Source organism: Branchiostoma floridae, chromosome 12 (assembly GCF_000003815.2).
Source record: "Branchiostoma floridae strain S238N-H82 chromosome 12, Bfl_VNyyK, whole genome shotgun sequence".
NCBI lineage: Eukaryota > Metazoa > Chordata > Leptocardii > Amphioxiformes > Branchiostomatidae > Branchiostoma > Branchiostoma floridae.
The window spans coordinates 11,602,747-11,622,804 of record NC_049990.1 but is presented as its reverse complement, the minus strand read 5'-3'; the positions used below and the strand labels follow the sequence as shown (position 1 = coordinate 11,622,804).

Genomic DNA, 20,058 nt, shown 5'->3' with positions numbered 1-20,058 from the left:
GTTAAAAGACAACTTATGAATTTTCAGGCAATCTAATCTCAGGGAATTTCAGCATCTTTATGAGTTAGGGAACGGTCACTTATAATTAGGTCGTCGTACGATTTTAATGTAGTAGTAGACTTTTCGAAAAGTCTGTTACAGAAACAAGTATCGGCAAGACTCCAAGACGCTGCCTTTTCCTTAAAGACAGATGAATTTTATACGGCACTTGCACGAGTGTCCCAAAAATGCTTGCAATTGGCGATCGTACGACAGTCGTACGACGAAAACATGTGACCGTATCGTACGTGTTCTATCGTACTTGTCTAGTGTAAATCGTTTTGAGCAGAAATACTGCTCTCCAATCAGTCGTCAAGTGGGCGCGTTAATAGTTGAACCTAGATACCGGCCGGCAAACGTTGGGGAATGCCGCACCAGTATGGAGGGTACATACCACACAGGTCATTTATCTTACTACCGTATTCGGGGCATCCTCATTTGTCAGTGGGTATCAAGGAGATTATACAGAGCGTTTTCAGCTAAACCGTCCACCATCAAAGTGTCTGGGTTTAAAAGAGAAAACGTCATCGTTTGTTTTCTTGTGATCAGCATCATTTGATCCACAGCCGGGGGGGAGGCGGTACGGTATTAGGTATATCACGACAAATGGGACGTCACGGATAGAGGCTATCGGGTGTGAAATATTGACAAGAAAAACTGGCGGGCTTACGTCCTCCTTTCACACATGCTCACAGAACGTCAGAGGACGGCGTAGAGAAGCGGGCGCGTGTTAGTACCCTCCGCTGACAAAAGTAAGTAGATCTTATTTAGTTTTATCCGCCGTTGGTATACTCTCTAGTTGGAAAGGAAGGAAGGCATGAAAGTTTGATAGGCGTGGGTATGGCAAACAGATTTGGCCTGTGTCTCTGTATTGTAAAAGCGACTGGCGGTTTAATACAATATCTCATCAGCACTTTTGAGGGTAACCGAAGCCATGGGTTATCCAAGCTCTGTGATCTCAACATAGCTACACTCCGGGAGACCAGTATTTGAATAACGGCCTGAGAAGTAGTGGACGAAGTCTTTGGCATTCAAAGATATTTAAGGTTTGTTTTGTTGCTAATTTTGTCATCCGGTCTATAAAACTTCAAAACATCTTCACGGTCATTCACAGCTGTGAATCGTCTCAATTTAGACATATCTTGCGTTCAAAGATGATAGATTCTTCTCTTAATTTTCGCTCCTCTTGTAATATTTTCAGAGGCAAATGTTTGTTATATATAAGCCCTCAATTTATCAAGATCCGATTTTCTCAACAGAAGTGAAATCAAGGGAGCCCTCCACGGCCAACGAGGTCTTAATGGCTTTCGATTAGTCCGAAATGACCGTTGGTAATCCCGTTTGAATGATTGAGTTTACTGACTCAGAACCACTTTAGCCCATGACTGCGTGGTGATCCCATTATTTCTGCGGACAGCGGAGTTTGTGTTGGGTATAATTGCTTACAATGTGATGTGGATGGAGTTTGGGTGGTGTGTGAAGGGGGAGGGGGGCACGAGGGGAAGGGGGCATGCGTCCAACTTTTAATAGTGCTCGTCTCAGATGTCCTTTCATCAATGATCGTACCATATCGCGTGAACCATTCAGTAAGGGTTCGGTGTGAACACTGTTCACATACTGTAAAAGAGGAAATGTTCTCGCTGCTTTTATGTTCACGTTTTTCACCCTGACCTCTTTATCGCGAACTTAAAACCACCGCTGACATTTCTCCGTTTGCAGTAAAACCCTGCATGGCAGCTTTAAGCACGAACTTAAAGATACTGAGAATGCACAGTAAGTACTCCATTTTTGCCTTACCATGAAATTAAATCCCCGCGATAATTTGCCTGTTTACGGTAACCCTAGTCACTGACGAAGAAACAGCCAATCGGCAAAACCGTTGTTTGTATTACGGTTTGTATCACTTCTGCATTGACCAACAAACGGGAGGAGACTTAAACAAATGTACCGCATTTGTGACGGATACAATCCCCCAAGGAGTGATTTCTACCATGTTTAAACACAGTTAATAATAAAAACTACAGTCGAAATGAAACAAGTGCTCAAATAGCCCATTTTCTATGATAAAAGAACATCACTGAAAGTAAGTTGGTTTGTGTTACATTAATATGTAACAGCAGGTCCTTGTGATTTTGCATAGGTACAATGATATCAAAATAATACTATATTATCTTACTGCATCCTGCAATGGCTCAAGTTACGCTGTCTTAAAGAACTTTCTTTATGATTTAATAAACCAAGAAACTAAGCTGAGAAAAGGCACACAAAAAGCCGTGACCTACATTCTAACATTTTGCAATCCAAATTTAATCTACTGGAAAATATGCAAAAGATACAAATTCACACCCACTGGTTATTGTACCCAGCGAACTGAGAAGTTGAAGTCATTAAATCTGTGTGAGGGACTTTGTGAACAGATTATTCATTAACTGACATGGCCCTGTAGGGACTGTTGGAATGCTCTCCGTGGAGTTCCTGTAATTGGGTCGGATCGAAAAGATCATTGCAGAGATTTCCACCGGTTGAGCAATCATTGCTGACCTATTTTTGACTGAAAACCTTTGTGTTAACGAACAATGATCAACATCGACACTACTGACTCGTAGGAGAGAGGAGAGCATTAGAATACGATAATGAATTATTACGGAGAATTTATGCCCCCCTCCCCCATTCATCTCTGTGCATTTAGTATTCTTCAAGGTCAAGTTAGAAGTGTTATTTTTGACATGTCAATACAAAAAGTAAACATTTGGATAGATGACATAGATGTCGTTTCTTAGAAGGTAGACATAAACTCCCACGTGAAGACTAGCATTTGTGCGGTTGAAGTGCGTTTTTTTATTAATTTAGATATACGTTTTACTGAAGATTGTATCTGGTATGCTGTAGGCAACCTTCAACTTTAACGTAAAGGTCATGCTATTGAAGGTTAGGGGGGAGATCGTCTCCGACCTTTCAGAGTGACTAGTTTAATATTAGTATCAGGATTTGTCGAACCCAGTCGTTTAATTTATTAGTAAAACTTAAAGGCTACATACGTCCATGCATGAAGGATAGACATCCAATTAAAAATACACAACCTAACACTAACCGCAGAAACTGGATAGAATTTTTTTTTCAAATTTCATTCCGTTTCTTGGACAGGTTTAAACTTTTTCAATGTCATCTAATTGCATGAACAAGTTTTAACTTGTTCAAGCAACTGGATGAAATTTGGAAACTACATAAAACACGATATTGAAAATTGACAATGTTTGAACATTGATGGTTATGTTTAATACAGTATCCGTCTAATGAAACCTAGCTCGGTTTTTGTTAAAAGTTTATTTGTGTACAATTCTAATAGACGGGATCAGAGACATTCTTATAGTACACATGATAGAGCATTTGTGTTGTTACGTGATCCGCTCACGTCACGAATGATGGAGAAGGGACGGGCACAAATGTCACGAGAGGCATCAAGCTTCGTCTCTCAGCACAACCCTATCAAGTGACGCCCGCTCCGCCATCTAAAGAACGGGGAGGGCGGGGACTAAGCCGAGGCATGCAGGCCCCATCAATCTTTCTTTGTGCTGATGCATCGTCAATGTAAAACAACAGGGGGTATAGCGACGGTATGAGCATGTGAAGGTGGTATCTCACTGCACTTGGGGCACCGGCGCGTGGCACTGCGGGGGTTGAAAAACTACTCAACGAGTTTCATAGATAAAGAACTATATTTTCTTACGTTTTGTGTATTTTGTTGTCTTCTATAGTTCTAAGTCAAACTTGATGATTATGTCATCGACTGAACTGAAGTCAAACTTGTACGTATTACGCAATCTCTAAATTATTGTAAAAATACGCGAAAATAACACAACAGTGCTGCAGTGAACGAACCCCACGGTGCCGCACCGGTGCCCCAGGTGCAGTGAGATCACTGCATGTTTCTGTGTATCAAGAATGAGACTGAGAATCAATATAACTAGATCATACAACTACATTTAGAATGTACACCAATTATATCTAAATGCACTTTATCTAACCGTCTATCAAGGCATAGATAGACAAATGGAGAGATCATTGTAAGATAGGCATTTCTCTCTCCTGCACGTAACTACGTCATCATTATGCAAATGTGAAAAGTGCCTAAGTGTGCGCATGCGCACTGTCTGTATTCTTCCTCATGCGAGACACGGTAGCGCAGTGACTGGTCCTCTCGTTACAGTCTCAACGGTAGTGTCTAGTAAGTATAGTTTTTCCTGTTTTCAATTTGCGTATTTTACACCCAAAGAATTTGAGTTCATTTCACGGTACAAATTTGTATTTTTTGTCAGTTAACGGTGGAGAAATGCACATCGTTTAGAGCACTCTTCACAGTTCATACCACAACGAATAAGAAGGATTTATCCGAATCAATTACAAGTTCAACATATTTCTCGCTACCCGGGCAACTAAAACTGGTCGAAAGGCTGCGACCAACGGATCGAACTAAAACTTAACCCAGATGGCATCTAGGGGGCTCCATTACACAAAATCAGAGTCAAGTATCACCCCTGCTTCTCCCACTGGGTTCAGTTAGTCCTCTCTCTTGGTGATCATATCAGCGGGGCTGGTATCAATCATGGTGTTTCTAACTTAGGTAGGAGCTCGAAGTTGCAATCATAAATCGCGCAGTGGTATTTGGGCCTTGTTACCTGGTATCCATTGAGTTTTGAAAATGCCAATTATGTTGGCTCATTCCAGTCAAATGTTTATACATGAAGTGGTGTCCAAGTTACACCTTTGTACATACCAGGGAATGTGTCTTCTCCGAAGAATGTGTTTTGACAGATCCAGAGGCAGATTTGGCTGGGCCACAACAAAGGCATTCCGCAATTGTCAGTTTATGTTACTGTTACGTTCCAAAGAAGCCAGGCCATGCCTCAAGGTGAAAACCGGTTCAGATGGTATTCCACTCAGGGATGGCCTTAACACAAAAACAGACCCATTCAAGCAGAAAGCGTCCGAGGGACAGAATAAACCAAATACTTGGCAAAGTCCGTGGGAGTTTCTGGGGAGGAATTTAATAACACCTGTAATATGTGTTTTGCTTGTGTTTACAACGACATAGCAAAGAAACTACCAGAATCAACCGGCAGCTATACACGAATGTTGTATGTTGCCGTGACACGCAACAAAAAGTGTTGCCTTCACTATCAATAACTGAGGGCGTTTTGTGAAGTGCTACATACAACAACAGATGTGTAGACATTTGCCAATATCGTGGTTGTTCTTGGTCACGAAATCCAAGGACTTTAAGTTTTTACATGTCGTAGTTGACCGAATGATACTTGCTTCCTTCATGAGCATTGAGTCCCCTGTATCTATCTAGCTATTTATCTATCCATCATCAATCTATCTGTTTATCAATCTATGTATCTACCTGCTTATTTGCATATGTTAATCTCTGTCCTCTCTTCCTCTCTCTCTCCCTATTTCTCTCTCTCTCTCTCTCTGTTGTGTCTAACCCAAACCAAACCAAATTTATTCTTTCACCTGTAGGTGCAGTGTCGTGTCTGAAAACGTCTCATTGTAGACTGTTGTGGATAATGCAGCTGAGATGGCAGCAATACGGGAGTACTGGTTCTTCGTTCTGTTGGTAAACCTGACGGCTCATACATGGACCGCAGTGGCACAGACAACCAACGGCCCCATAGTCACAACACTGCAGGGTAGACTACAGGGGAAGGTACTGGATGTCGGGGGGAGGACCGTCAACGCCTTCCTCGGGATTCCCTACGGGGCACCTCCCGTGGGGCCTCGAAGATTCAAGCCGCCCATCGCGGCGGAGCCGTGGAACGGCATCTACAATGCATCGTCGTATCCAAACACCTGCATGCAACTCCCGGATACCACGTTTCCAGGATATAAGGGAGCGGAGATGTGGAATCCGAACACTCCGGTGAGCGAGGACTGCCTGTACCTGAACGTGTGGCAGCCGTCACCAGTCCCAGTAGGTGCCACGGTCATGGTGTGGATCTACGGAGGGGGCTTCATGTCGGGAACGTCGTCTTTGGATGTGTACGACGGAAGGTACCTCGCCGCCACGCAGGGCGTCATCGTAGCCTCCATGAACTATAGAACGGGGGCGATGGGATTTCTGTCGCTGGGGAACTCTGAAGCACCCGGTAACGTGGGACTCATGGACCAGAACCTGGCTCTCACGTGGATCAAAGAAAACGTCGCATCCTTCGGGGGCGCCCCGAACAAAGTGAGCATATTCGGGGAAAGTGCGGGTGCGGCTAGTGTGAGCTACCACCTGTTGTCGCCCATGAGTAAAAACTTGTTTCAGAGAGCTATTATGGAGAGCGCGTCGGCGTTGTCTCCCTGGGCACTGCTCTCGGACACAGAGGCATACAGACGAGGGATTGAGCTCGCCAAGGCCGTGGGTTGCTCCACGGACTCAGACTTAGAAGAAACCATCGAGTGCATGAGAGGAGTTCCCGCGCAAACCATCAGCGATAACGAATGGGTCGTATGGGGTCTTTGCCAGTTCCCGTTTGCCCCCATTGTGGACGGAAACTTCATCAGAGAGCATCCGACACAATCACTTCAAACTGGCAACCTCAAACAAACGGATGTCATGGTCGGGTTCAATAACGACGAGGGGGTGTACTTCTTACTGTACGGAGCCCCTGGCTTTAGCAAAGACACGCGGAGTCTCATCACACGTGAACAGTACCTTGAAGGCATCAAGATGTCGGTGATCGGTATAAACGATATTTCAGTGGACGCTCTATCTTTCCAATACATAGACTGGGTCAACTTTGACCAACCCTCCATGTACCGGGACGCTATAGACGACCTTTCGGGGGACTACAACTTTATCTGCCCGGCTTTGTCGTTCGGAAAAGCGATGGCGTCCCTGGGAAGAAAGACATACCAGTACAAGTTTGTTCACCAGGCTTCCAACCTCCCGTGGCCCAAGTGGACTGGTGTTATGCACGGCTACGAATGCGAGTTCGTGTTCGGGCTTCCGACCGACCAGAAGAACAACTACACGCAAGAAGAGGCGGTGTTTGCCACGGAGATTATGACGTATTGGGCTAATTTTGCAAAGACAGGGTAAGTTCAGTTATTCTGCTCAATCTAACAATTTTCATTTGAGAATACCTAACGATTTGATTGTGTACAATGTGTAACAAAAAGTGGCTGTTGTTACAAAAATACAAATTCAACGTCAAGGTTTAACCAACCAAAATGGCGGACATTACCATCGTCATTAGTCATGTGAGTGTAAACGCCTTCTAGGAAGGTTACCTGGTACTAACACATTGATGAAAATTGCTGACAAGGCGCCGGGCTATGGTGGGCTATGGTGAATCATAGATTTTTTTCATCAAAAAATTGAATCAAAACTTTCTATTGCTATAATAAATTTTCGATCGCTATAGTAAAAGGTTTGGATAAGCAAAACCTGTTTTGTTTTACACCTCGGTTATTATTGCCGCCATCTTGTTCCGTTTCAGTAATCCTAACAAACAGACCCTGGAAGACCCTGCGCCGGACGTATGGCGACCGTACACAGACGAGGGACAGGAGTATCTCATCCTGGATGTAGGGGGGAACCGGATGGCCAATGGCCCAAGGTCAAAGTCCTGTGCATTCTGGGACAACTATCTGTGGGAGCTTGACAGGAAAACTGGTACCTAGTCTTTATTTTCTTTTAATGTATTTTGCCAATTAAAGTATGCTTGATTGAACACATTTTTACTAATATTCATTTGCAGTAGTGTTGCAAGCACACAGTAGCCTGAATGATATATGTCTTGTGCATTTCCGCATCCATTATTTGGCACATAAAACCCATATGCCACTCAAAATTCACGACCATAGCATGTCCATAACACGTGATATCTAAACGGGAACTTCTGCTGCAGAGTCGTAGAAAACCGTTCGACGGCTTACTATCGAACTTGGCCTTCATTTTCCCACCTCCTACACACATACCGACGATATTGAGGATCCCTCCACGAGTTAACAATTTGTGTTGCCCAAAGTCACACACAAACGGTAAAGAAAACATTGACAAACTTCCGGGTAAAAACAGCGTTTCTCTATCATAGATCTGCGTCCCTTTCCTCTGAAGACCTATGAACTTTAAAAATATAATGGTCTCACGTAAAAATAGCCAAGAAACGACGCCGTCTAAATGTGGAGGCTGGTTAAGCTGAACAAACTCTACCAACCTAATTGGCAATACCGTGTGAGGTGATATGTCAACGTCATGGTACTGTTTGCGTATCGCAGTTTGTAGTGATGACGTAATTTGAATCCCAGGCGACGAGAGATTTACGTCATTTGAAGATTAAACAGTCTATATATACTGGGTGCAATCACGCCCGGGATGAGAGGGCCTTCCTAGGTCATGTTAGGACATACTTTGGGTGCTATTTTCTGCGTCTTCACATTTGTGACGTTCCGCGTTAACCGCGTGGAATCTAAAATATTCCTCCGCCAAACCGTCATGTCTGTCATAGCTGTTAACTGCTGTATGTTCGCAAGATGGCAACGATAAAACAGACGAAAACACTTTATTTGGTATTACTGAATTCATTCTTTACATAATATTTAGTATCAAAAATGTTGATTAAGTCATGCTGTTTCCTTACCAGTGTGAAGACAGGGTTTACATCATTTTCATACATTTATGAACACGTCTTATTTTCTAACAGAGATGTGCTTTTTTCAACAACACGTCTTATTTTCTAACAGAGACGTGCTATTTTCAATAACACGTCTTATTTTCTAACAGGGTGCATCATTATCACAGTGCAAAATTGATTTTATTTCAAGACTAACAAAAGTTATCGCGTTTCTGTTAGAATATGGGATGTACACTATATACATGCAATATGCAGTTAGAATGTACTTTTGTTAATTAAACATGCAAACATGCTATCTGGTCGTAACGTCTTTTCGCAATTTGTGAAATGTGTTTTTTCCTCTCCACAGATGACCTGATGGAACAAGCCCAATCCTGTTCCAACGGAGCCGAAATTCCACGAGCTTCTACCTGTACAGCCATATTCAGCACCGCCATCTTGCTATTATTACTCAACAGCGCCACCACGTTGCTGTGAGGGAACTGCATGATGAACATTGTAAATAAAGAACCGATAAAGAAAAAGCAACACATTCTTCTTGTTAGAAAGCTAATGACAAATCCGGCAAGGATGATTTCTAGAAACATTTGGCAAAGGCAGTAAAGTTAGAATGACATAGATTTCGGTACAAGATTGTTAGAGGTGTTTTATTTTGAAGATATGTCAGTGCTAAATTTAGAACATCAAGTCAAATTTACAGCTTTTGGGGCCAATTCACAAGATTTTCATAGTATTGGTGTAACAGGATAAAGATGTTTTAGTTGCCTCTTTTGTAGTCATAATGATGAAACATTGTTTATTAAAATTAACATAGATGCTATGAATATAGAGACAGATTAAATTAAGAGATTGATGGATATGAAGAAATTACAAACTAGTGAAAGTGCAAGGTTTAAAAAACATCGCATTAACTTGACAGCCCTTTTTGTAGAAAAAAAATCATTTACCTGCTTGCCTAAACTAAGATAAAGACTGATTCTACTATTCTACAGAGACGTAAATATTTACAGTCAATAACATCACTTCACTGCCAACCATAATTGTTTACTACAACAGTAACATCTTTACTAGGATTTGTAGTACATGTATTACTTGAAACCTGACTACCTTGTGTTATACGAAGATAATGTACGATATTTATATCTTAACATGAAATGTATGGAATCCGATGTGATATAGATATAAACGTACTAGGTACAAATGCCTATTGTCCAGACTATGAATGTGAGTTCTTTGTATGCTGATTTTTTCAAGGGGTTGTTAGGAATACAAGACACAGACATGAAAATGGCGAGCATGTATGAAGTACGTAACGTAATAGGAGACATGTCGTTTAGTCTCATCTTATAGACAAGGCTTAGTCAAGAAAACCCTTGCCATATAGGGTGCTACTGGACTGACCAAGTGCCGACCTGTCCTCAATATCAAGTTCTACTTATCAGTCTTTTAAAAACAAATACTAAACATATTGCTTCTGTTTTTAAATCATTTTCGAAGATCAAGACAATGAGTACCTAGTAAGATGATGATAAATATTTGAAAAGGTCAGAAAGGTTCGGCGGAGGGATATTTCAAATTCCACAACGTAACAAATTTGAAGAAGTGGCAGAAAATAGTACCAGATATGTCCCAGTATACCATCCCGGAATCGAGATAGTCCTTGATCTATTTAGTGCAGTTCCTTTGACTATAAAAAGACAGTTTAATCTTCAAGTGACGTAAAGCTTGAATCGCCTGGGATCTTAGTGACGTCATCACCACAGGATGCTACGATGCGCAAACAGACCCTATGTGCCATGGCGGTGACAAATCGCCTCACACGGTATTGCCAATTAGGTTTGTAGAGTTCTTCGTTAGCTTAGTCAGCCTCCACTTTTAGCTTGATAGATTCGTTTTCTTATCAGGGCTACGTGTTTGGATTCTATTTCTGTAAGAACAGATACATAATTACCAGGGCAGTATCTTAAAAGTATCTAGATATATGTATGTTCTACTAGTTTCTTGATTAGAAAGAAAGTTGACATCGAAAATTCAAATTCAACATGCATTTGATTTAATTTCAGAAGTGCAGTATCTAGTTTACTATGGCCTTACGTCCAAATTATGCTTCAAAACGTTACGAAATGATAATGTGTTTGAACGTCTATAGACATGGAGACTCTGGTATACATAGTCTCTGGACAATGATACATTGACCAACTCTTTCTAATGACAATTCCTTTTAGTAACCTTGATCGGACACTAAATTGCAAATACAAAGAAAACATTTCAAGCCACCAAAAGGGTGAAGATAAGTCGGGATTTTCCAGCGTTGGTGATCAGGCTATCAGCTGACACGGACTGGACGTTCCACCTCAGGTCGCCGTTGTATTCTTCCGCGTCCAAAGACTGGTCCATGGAAGACAGTGTTATCTCATCGGCCGGCTGCAAACATACAGAGATAAGACCAAAATTGTTTTCCAAATACCCTTACAAAATACATGGGCGAGAGGATGTTTAAAATGTAGAACCTTTGTCGTATATTCATGCATCAGACAAATCTATAAGTAAACATTATTTTGGATAAGGTAAATTGTCTTCAGCTTAAATAAGTTACGCAGACTCACCAAATTGACCATACCTTATGGCTTTATTAAGACTAATGTGTATTTACTAACCCATTTTCTCAGGACACGTGGTCTTTTTGGATTCGTGACATTAATGGTGTAGTAGGGACAGGACGGGGGGAGATACAGACTTTTAGATCTGACTACTTTTGTCCAATTGCTCCCACCACACGAACCTCTCCCGCAATTCTTATGCTGATAGTCTGATTTTATGTATGTTGTTCTGGGTTTGTATGTTTGAATTTGTTTTACTTTATTAGATGAGCCGTGGATTTATGACATTGACCTTGTTCTCTGGCTGTAACGCTGTGACATGACCCGGCATTCTTCTTACCTTGTTCCACGACTGGAACACAACTTGGCAGTCCCATTCAAACTCGGGCCGTTTCCTACAAGGCACAGTGAAGGTCCAGGGTACGACATAACGCACGGTTCCGTCACTTAAGATCGACGCTTCTGTTGTCAAGGGCAACGGCATCTCATCTGCCTTTACACTGGAAAACAAAATTTGAATACTCTCCAGCACTGAAATACGACAAACAGCTCCCCCAGACGCCCAAGGTTATATTGCACCGTTCAGCAATGCATACCACTAACAGAATATCGAAAGGAAAATTGAATCGATTGATGCAAAAAAAGCTTGAAACACAAAAAATTAACTACTACTATTTTTGCTTCACAAAATAGGATTGAATTTAGATACGATAGCCCTTTTGAATGGACAATCTACACTCAAATAGATCCTCTATCAATTTTATCTGTAAACTGAGAAGATTATATATACGTCATGGCCTAGTATTCAATTGTTTTTTTTGCACGGATATCATCATTTAAATCAGTTTGGTTTGATACAAAATCTAAGGACTTTGGGTCCACCTGTCAGAAAAATAATTCAACGTAGACATTCCCCTTACCCTGAGATCAGGTAGATGTCAGGTGTCCACAAGTACTGCACTGCCACTTCCAGCCGCTGGTTTCCAAATCTCTCGAAATTCAGTCTCAGATCCTTCCATTCCTGTATCATGGCAAAATCTTACATATATTTAAACTGTCACATCCACCAAAGTAACATAATGTATACAAACAAAATTCAGTCTTTTTGCGACGCCTCAGATGTGGAGCCATTTTAGATATGTATACATAGCTAGTCAGTAATTAATGATACGTGCTCAAGACGATGAAGAATGCCAATGTAATGCCTTCCCTTACCAGCTAATTCCATGCATTACTATATATTATGACAGCGCGTGTACCTTACTTTTGAAACATTTCGATAGTATACATGTAAGTAAAAGAGCTGCGCCTACCATGCTGATCCAGGTATGCAGAGTAAAAAGACCATCTTCATCGTTCTGTAAAAAGATAATAAGATAACGTTGAGTATTTCATGATGAAGAGCATTTCATCGTACTTCCATTCATTCTTGTCAAAACATCAACATCAAAAAGATGAAACATTTCATACATGATAAGGATTTCTAAAACATTGCCTACTATGCAATGTATGATATAAATGGTTCTTTGGACTTTTGGATGTGAAGAATAGTATACACGTATACATACACGTCCCAGGGCTGTCCGAGGTGTCAGTCCAATCTTGATAGACGTTTGTCCCCCGTCTGGGCGATCCCTCTTGTCGTAATCACGCAGAAGGGTCGCTAAGACCACAGATGATGGAGGAGAAGAGCGTGAAAAAGGAGGAGGAGAAGGAGGCGGAGGAGAGGGTGTAAGGAGTGAGGGATGAGAAGAATGAGTGTCTCCAAAGCATTTCTCCTCGTCTGTTGTGGGTAAGGAATCACACTCCAGTGATTCCGGCCAACTGAACCCAAATTCGATCATCACATTCTCACAGCCAGTCCTGGCGGCTTGGCACAGACTCTTGCACGGCCGCAGGGGGGTGGAGTTCCCTTCTAAGTTGCAAGGTGGCGCGTACATGCTGCACAAGAAACCCTTCAGGTATGGGGAACACTGATATTCCACCAGTGGATAGTGCTGATGAACCTCTTGGCCGGCATCATCTTGATTGACGTGGCCAAGATGATTCGGGAAGCTTGTGGTTGTGTAGTCCAGATCTTTACAGAGCGGGATGGTGATTGGCTCACATATTCCTGAAAGGAGAAATATGACACCAGATAAGCTAAGTCATGAAGTACAAATGGTTGGAGAATGTATGCCGTATCTCGAAAACCTACCCCAAGCAAAAGAGGCTAGATTTATGGTATACTTTCGGTGTTGAGCCACAGTGCAGGGAAGGAATTGTAGGAATTCCATGCCTCATTTACATATCTAGTTTATTCACAGTCTTGCGAATTCTCTCTAATTTTGTCTATGCATTTCTCCAATGGCTCCGAACAAGGCAAATGACATGCGTGTAGCAGGAAGCCAAGAAAGAATATGAGGTAACATATTCTAGATATTTATGGGACCTTTGGCCTAACTTCCTGCAACGTCTAGCAACTTTGGACCCGGGCCAAGTCAACCTTCCCATCCTGCCAGTATCCGGTTCCACCATCTCCACATTCTTCCATTCAACATTATTCAAAGAACTATGGAAAGAACCCAGCACAAGCAATAAACAGACACGCTAAAAAAAACAAATACCTCCGTTTTTAGGAGGCAACAATGCAAAAAGGCAAAATATTGATACTGACCTGGTTTGACAGTCAGCCCAGGAGGAGAAGATGTAGGGAGTGAGGGAGAAGGAGAGTGAATGTGTCCAAAGCATATCTCCTCGTCTGTTGTCGGTAATGAGTCACACTCTAGTGACTCCGGCCAATTGAACCCAAACTTGTTCATCAGAGACTCACAGCCAGCTCTGGCGGCTTCACACAGACTCCTGCAAGGGCGCAGGGGTTTGGAGTTCCCCTGTAAGTTGCAAGGTGGCGCGTACATACTGCACAAGAACTTCTGCAAGTATGGGGAACATACGACTTTCACTAGCGGAAAGAACTGGTGAACCTCTAGGCCGGCGTCGTCTTGTTTGACGTGGTTAAGATGATTCGGGAAGCTTGCAGTAGTGTAGTCCAGATCTTTACAGAGTGGCATAGTGATTGGCTCACATATTCCTGAAAGACACGAGATAAGTCATGAAGAAAATGATTGGAGAATGAATGTTCTATCACGGAACCTACGCCCAGCAAAAGGAGCTAAACCCATGGTACACTTTCGGTGAGGAGCCACAGGAATTGTATGAATTCCATACCTCCTTTACACATCTAGCGTTTTTGTGAATTTATTGTCTATTCAGCCATGCGAATTTCTCTCTGATTCTGTCTATGCCTTTCTCCAATGGTCCCCATACGGCAAAGGACATGCGTGTAGCAAGAAACTGAAGATAGAAAATTAGGCAATCTTCCATAACCCAATATGGACATTTATGTGTCCTTTGATCTAACTTCCTGTCAGAGCCCCCCTCCACTAACACACACACCGTGTCAAGCAACTCTGAACCCGGGCCAAGCGATCCTTCCCATCCTGCCAGTCTCCGGTTATACCGATTCTCGACAAACATGCTTCGATTCATCAATATTCAAAGAACTACGGAACGCTCCCCAACAAAAAGACACGCTAAAACTATACATGAAAGGCATACAAAATACTGACCTGGCTGGACAGTCAGCCAAGCGTGGTCGTAGGTAAAGCCCATGGAGTTGGCCACCATGCAGGTGTACTGTCCCGCATCTTCCTCAGTAACGTTCGTCAGGATAAGCTTCTTCAGGTCTCCCTCTGCGTCAGTGGTGTCCTCCTGTTACAGACAAGTGGCATTCTACTAGCATGTTATCCAGGGCCGGGCATACAAATATTCCTATCTCCAAGCAGATGTTGGGAGGCAAAATCGTAACGTTTTCCAATTGAAATATAGGGACTTTAATACCCCTCTAAATTTTCGGTCAATCTCCGTCGAACTTCGTCACAGAATGACCCACCGGCCCACACTCAACAGAGACGGGGGGGGGGGGACGACATAGACTTTCTGATATTTATGAACCCCTCCTCCAAAAGTAGTGTGTTCCTGACGTCACTGCTGGAGATAGAGAGGGCCGTTCTGTGAACAAGGTCCACGGAGATTGACCGAAAATTTAGAGGGTAAGTCCCTATAGTTTAATTCAGTGTTGGAAGTAAAGTGTTAGCAATTCTTTCTATAATCCACTCACAAGTGTCAAATAGTTCAACAAAACCACTTTGATCTTATGCTGTTTATGCCCAAATCATAGCACAACTGTAATGTCCAGTGCAAAAATTGGACTCACCCAAATTTCCGACTGAGCAGCTCCAGTCTTTGTCAAGGAATGAATAACCCACTGCTGTCGTGACGTCACGTTTTGCAGATAGAACACGTGACTCAGTAAGCAGTGGATCGTAGGCTGCACCAAACTTAAATGGTGCCAATTGGGTGAGTCCAATTCTTGTGTGAGATATTACAGTTTAACTATTTCAATAATGACTTCAATCAACACAGACAAATTTTTAGATTGAAATCGTAGCACGTTAAGCTTAGGAGGTGGCATACCTTAATTACCGTGGTTCGGTCAGTTATACTGACGTAGGAACCGTTCACCATGTTGTGTTTGAGCCACTGCATGTGTACAGGTGCCGTGTCGGCTCCGATAGTGTGGATCTGACACTGGAACTCCGCGGTACTTCCCACCACCGCTGTCTGATTCTGCAACACTCCGGGCACCAACGTTGGTCGGCTGTCTACATGTTCTGCAATCCAGAATAATTGAAAGAAGACCCTTATTGCACATAATTGCCACACCGGGTTAATTACAGGTCACAACAAGACATGTTGAAAAGATACAGTTCATAGATATAAAATGAGACTATTACTGGATAGATTCCAGTTCTCCTCGCTTTTCTGTTATAGTGGAGAAAAAAGAACAGATATGTCTTATTGTCGATGGTTATTATTGATGATCGATGGTTTATCTGGCTGCATTAGGAATATGAATTTTTCTACAGAACTTAGATGTATGAAATAAGAAAATTGGTTTTGTTGAACTTTATACAGTTCATTTCTCTCTACGGTATAAAATCTACACTGTACACTGGCATTCGTCGTACAATATTTGCATAGTCTTTGTTCAATAAAAGAAACGAAATCTTATTGCTTTGAAGTTTTGCTGATCATATTTGTGTGTCAATTCTAGTACACACTTGCCAAAGGCTAACACGTGTATTTTGAATCTACTTATGTCATTTCCCGACTCTCCCGACTCCATAATGTACTTATTTTAATAGGCCGACATATGTAACGCTCTATAAAGAGAGAATGTGTTGTAACAGTTAAGTTGTATATTACAGTATATCAATGCGTCATTTACATTCATATCCCTGTAGTCATAGACCTAAGACGAGAAGAGTACCATTGTTTAAATGGATTTATAATTTTTGCATTACATTGTACCATGTACAAAATACGGTGTCGTACAATAAAGTCCATTCATTCATTAAATTAAATTCCTTTCGCCCTTTCGTCAACTGTTCATGACATCTATTACGAAGCCAGTCTTTCGAAGTCATATCGATGTCAGTTTAAGTTTCAATATTGGGCATAGCAGAGTCAGTATTAACGGATATTGATTGGCCATGGGCTCAATGATTAATAGACTGCATTTACCTCTGACAAACAGCTCGAAGCTGCGAGAGAGGGTGCCATAGCCGTTGGTGACCAGACAGGTGTATGTGCCTTCATCTGATGGTTCCACAGAATCTATCACAAGGCTCCAGCGTTTGTTGTTGATCTAAAAGTGCAAAAGCACGTTTTGGATAATTCAGTATATACTAATTCTAGCACATGATTTAGTCTGACCTTTCTCAAACGACACATCTTTTCATGCTAGGATCCTGGTATACCAGCTTACACTTCTTGCTGCGTTAGCACTGGTCAGCCGTCGACCAATCAGAATAATCCTGTTGCTGGAGGAAAAATTGCCCAGCCCATCACATTGCCTCTTGACCGCAGGCTACGACGTGATTGGCTGATGACGGCTGACCAAAGTGAACGCAGCGAAAAGCACTGGGAACGCAGGCCGACACACTAGGGCCTTTGCTCGTGTACATGCGGTGGGCCTGATACGAGAAAATGAAACGAAGAGACATGAACACATTCAGACTCAGAAACGCCTTTCTGAAAATCTTAGAACTATAACCATCAATCGTTATCTACTACTCCAAGATGTTGCAACAACCACAAGCCTTTAGGTCTCACCCGAAAGCCCTCTGCTGGTCTGTCATCTTCTTGGACCTCTCGAAAGTCCTTTTGCCATGTGATGATCGGACGAGGGTTGCCTGTGGCAGCGCAGCGCAGTCTGACCGTCACTCCGGCAAAAGCCGAGACGTGAGAGTTGTGATGTGGGTTCTGCCACTCCGGTGCGCCAGTTGGAACTGAATAAGTAGTAAGGGCAAAAGAAAATATGAAAACATTATCGCTTCTACATGTCACATTTATACCGGTGCCCGTAGGGGGTGTAGCCTAGTCTCCAGGCAGATGTACTGGTGGCATAAGATAGTATTAAAGCCGCCCACGGATTGTAGCCAGCCAAGGAGAGACCATGACCGTACTATCTTATTCCACATGCAGCATGCAAATAACATGGCAACGACCATAACGGGTAGCTAGCATCCTTAGCAGTAGGGAGTTCAGGTCAAAACTTGTCTTTTGTCCCAGGAATTTGATATTTATATCATATATAATAGCAGTAGCCTGGATACTAGACCTCGGCCCGATCTCAAAAATATCTATCGTGTGAGGGTACCGGTCTGGCCCGATGGCTGTAGAAAGGCTCTCAGAAGGCCCTTGATTAGAGGTAGGAGAACCTATCAGTATTTACCACTTACACACCAGGTGGCCGACTATAGCCCACCACAGTTGGCCAGCAGGCTATTACAGTAACGAATCATGGGTTATATATGGCCCAAGGATGTATTGGGTATTGTTCACCACAGAACGTTGTTCAAGACTGCAAGCTGTGTATCCCTGGCTGTCATGTTTGCTGAACTGAGATCTTGAGATCCTTTAAGCCAGCAGGACATGCATAACTATCTTCAGAATGCCATGAACATTCCAGAATGCTATGTACATTCTTCCACTTTGTGTATAAAATAGAGAGTGTTTGCACGTCCGTCAACCAACACCATACAGCTAAGGCGTGTAAACAACTTGTACCAGCTTAGGACTTTTATGGTCCAATCAGTCATAGTCATCCCGTCTATTACAGCACTGTTGGGGTTAGATGTTACTATGATAACAGCGTCAATAGAAAGATAAAGTGATTGTTTGATGAAAAAAATGTGTTTTGCTTTCCTTGCTCATTAAGCCACCTCTTTATTGCACTGGTTCAGACAACACCTGGCAGTTAAATGGACAAAGTCTTACATTTCAACTCCTGACCTCTTTCAAAACAAGGTCAAACGGGCCTACATACACATGCTACAGCATGCAAATCACCTGGCAACGGCATATCGCGTAACTAGCCTCCTTTATAGCAGACTCTATGGGTCGTTTTATTTTTGCTGGTTTATATCAGTTAATGATTAATGATACTGGCTCGACTACAAAGAAACTGTGTGAAACAGAGCTGATATGCCTACAAAAAATCACTTGTAATTTGTATAGTCTGCTATGGTGACTACAAAAGGGTTGAAAGTGCATGTAACGGTACCTACGGAAACAAGCATATATAAAAAAGCACCTCGCAAAGAAGGCTATTTTGCTTTGGTGTAAGTTCTTTCGTTGAGATACTATTCGAAACAACGTGTTATATCCCCGAACTCCAAGCACCGACTATTTCAAAGTATATGAGCAGCATAATCATATTTCCCTAATTTTACAGACTATGTGTTATCCACGAATGCGTATTTTGTCAAAAATGTACTCGGTTATCAAAAGCAGGTCTGGGGTTTTCCGCAGTCTCCATTCTTGTTTTTTGAAAACATGGCTCGCTAACTTGGCCTGTGCACATTGCATGTATTTTATTCTAAACAGAATGGCATATGGACACTTACCAGATGCTCCAACCGTTGATATAAGTAGAAGCGCCACAAACTCCAAGGTCCTCATTGTGGACGTCAATCCGATAGCTGGTCTATCGGAAATACTGATCCCTTGTGCACGTAAAACTCTGGACCCCGTCGAGATGATCTGCACGTACGGCCCGTACTTTGTATCTTGTACCTGGATCTGGGTCTAGGGTCGTGGGAGCACTGACCCGGGCACAGTTTTGAATACTGATACGAGTCGGCTATTATATAAGTCATCAACAAGGAAGCCTGGAAATCAGACTGTTTCCAGGGCAAGCATGCCTTGCCTGGGGCCCAGCCTTCTACCAGATAGTGACTGTTAGTAGCGGACTAAAGCTAACAGGGAGACTGAGTTCAAATTCCCTCAGGAGTGAGTGGGCCCAACAATCATGGAGCTGGCATGCGCAGACCATGGAAACAACCTGGCTACAAGGGCAGCCCGGCACATTGTACCAAATATGCAAATTAATCACTGATGTAAACAATTGACGAAACAATCGGCCATCTGGAATATACACATGTCTTGATTGGACTAGATGGGATTAAAGAGGTGTTTGTTATTTTTGGACGTCGTGAGTGACGATTTGTGTATGACTAGTGCCGCATGCAAATAGCTGCATGTTGTTCTACCGTCTAGATTGTCGCTTAACGGCGAAGTCTAATCTCAGAGGCTGTCACGTGGGTAGATTCGCTTCGAATAGTTGTCAATCAGGAATTCTTTCTGCATATGACTATATTCCGACATTGGGCCAATTTACATAGCTC

The 20,058-nt window shown here is 42.5% G+C and overlaps 2 protein-coding genes across 3 annotated transcripts; one reads left to right on the top strand and one right to left on the bottom strand.

Annotated features, from left to right (window-relative positions):
• The first annotated feature begins 467 nt into the window (after positions 1-467).
• LOC118426894 (cholinesterase 2) lies at positions 468-9,871 on the top strand. Of its 2 annotated transcripts, none has more exons than XM_035836487.1 (4): positions 468-791; positions 5,563-7,125; positions 7,530-7,705; positions 9,016-9,871. In XM_035836487.1, the coding sequence occupies exons 2-4, from the start codon at positions 5,621-5,623 to the stop codon at positions 9,141-9,143; spliced, it is 1,809 nt and encodes a 602-aa protein (XP_035692380.1). In that variant the 5' UTR covers positions 468-791; positions 5,563-5,620; the 3' UTR covers positions 9,144-9,871. The 2 variants fall into 2 exon arrangements, with proteins under 2 accessions (XP_035692380.1, XP_035692381.1); XM_035836488.1 differs by lacking the exon at positions 468-791 and adding an exon at positions 4,207-4,264.
• An 825-nt stretch (positions 9,872-10,696) lies between these two features.
• Positions 10,697-19,752, bottom strand: LOC118426893. The gene is made up of 11 exons (XM_035836486.1): positions 19,279-19,752; positions 17,483-17,658; positions 16,892-17,015; positions 15,782-15,978; positions 14,875-15,016; positions 13,923-14,336; positions 12,835-13,379; positions 12,580-12,624; positions 12,187-12,287; positions 11,607-11,766; positions 10,697-11,090 (listed from the first exon to the last, which is right to left on the bottom strand). The coding sequence occupies exons 1-11, from the start codon at positions 19,331-19,333 to the stop codon at positions 10,935-10,937; spliced, it is 2,115 nt and encodes a 704-aa protein (XP_035692379.1). The 5' UTR covers positions 19,334-19,752; the 3' UTR covers positions 10,697-10,934.
• Positions 19,753-20,058: the final 306 nt, after the last annotated feature.

What these genes read in the sequence shown, in the direction of transcription:
- LOC118426893 (XM_035836486.1), bottom strand. Translation starts at nt 19,333, where the DNA reads ATGAGGACCTTGGAGTTTGTGGCGCTTCTACTTATATCAACGGTTGGA. An exon ending in ACCGAACCACGGTAATTAAG is followed by an intron (nt 15,017 to 15,781) that starts GTATGCCACCTC and finishes TGTCTGTAACAG; the next exon opens with GAGGACACCACTGACGCAGA. An exon ending in CTCGGACAGCCCTGGGACGT is followed by an intron (nt 12,625 to 12,834) that starts GTATGTATACGT and finishes ATCTTTTTACAG; the next exon opens with AACGATGAAGATGGTCTTTT.
- LOC118426894 (XM_035836487.1), top strand. Translation starts at nt 5,621, where the DNA reads ATGGCAGCAATACGGGAGTACTGGTTCTTCGTTCTGTTGGTAAACCTG. An exon ending in GCTAATTTTGCAAAGACAGG is followed by an intron (nt 7,126 to 7,529) that starts GTAAGTTCAGTT and finishes GTTCCGTTTCAG; the next exon opens with TAATCCTAACAAACAGACCC. An exon ending in GGAGCTTGACAGGAAAACTG is followed by an intron (nt 7,706 to 9,015) that starts GTACCTAGTCTT and finishes TCCTCTCCACAG; the next exon opens with ATGACCTGATGGAACAAGCC.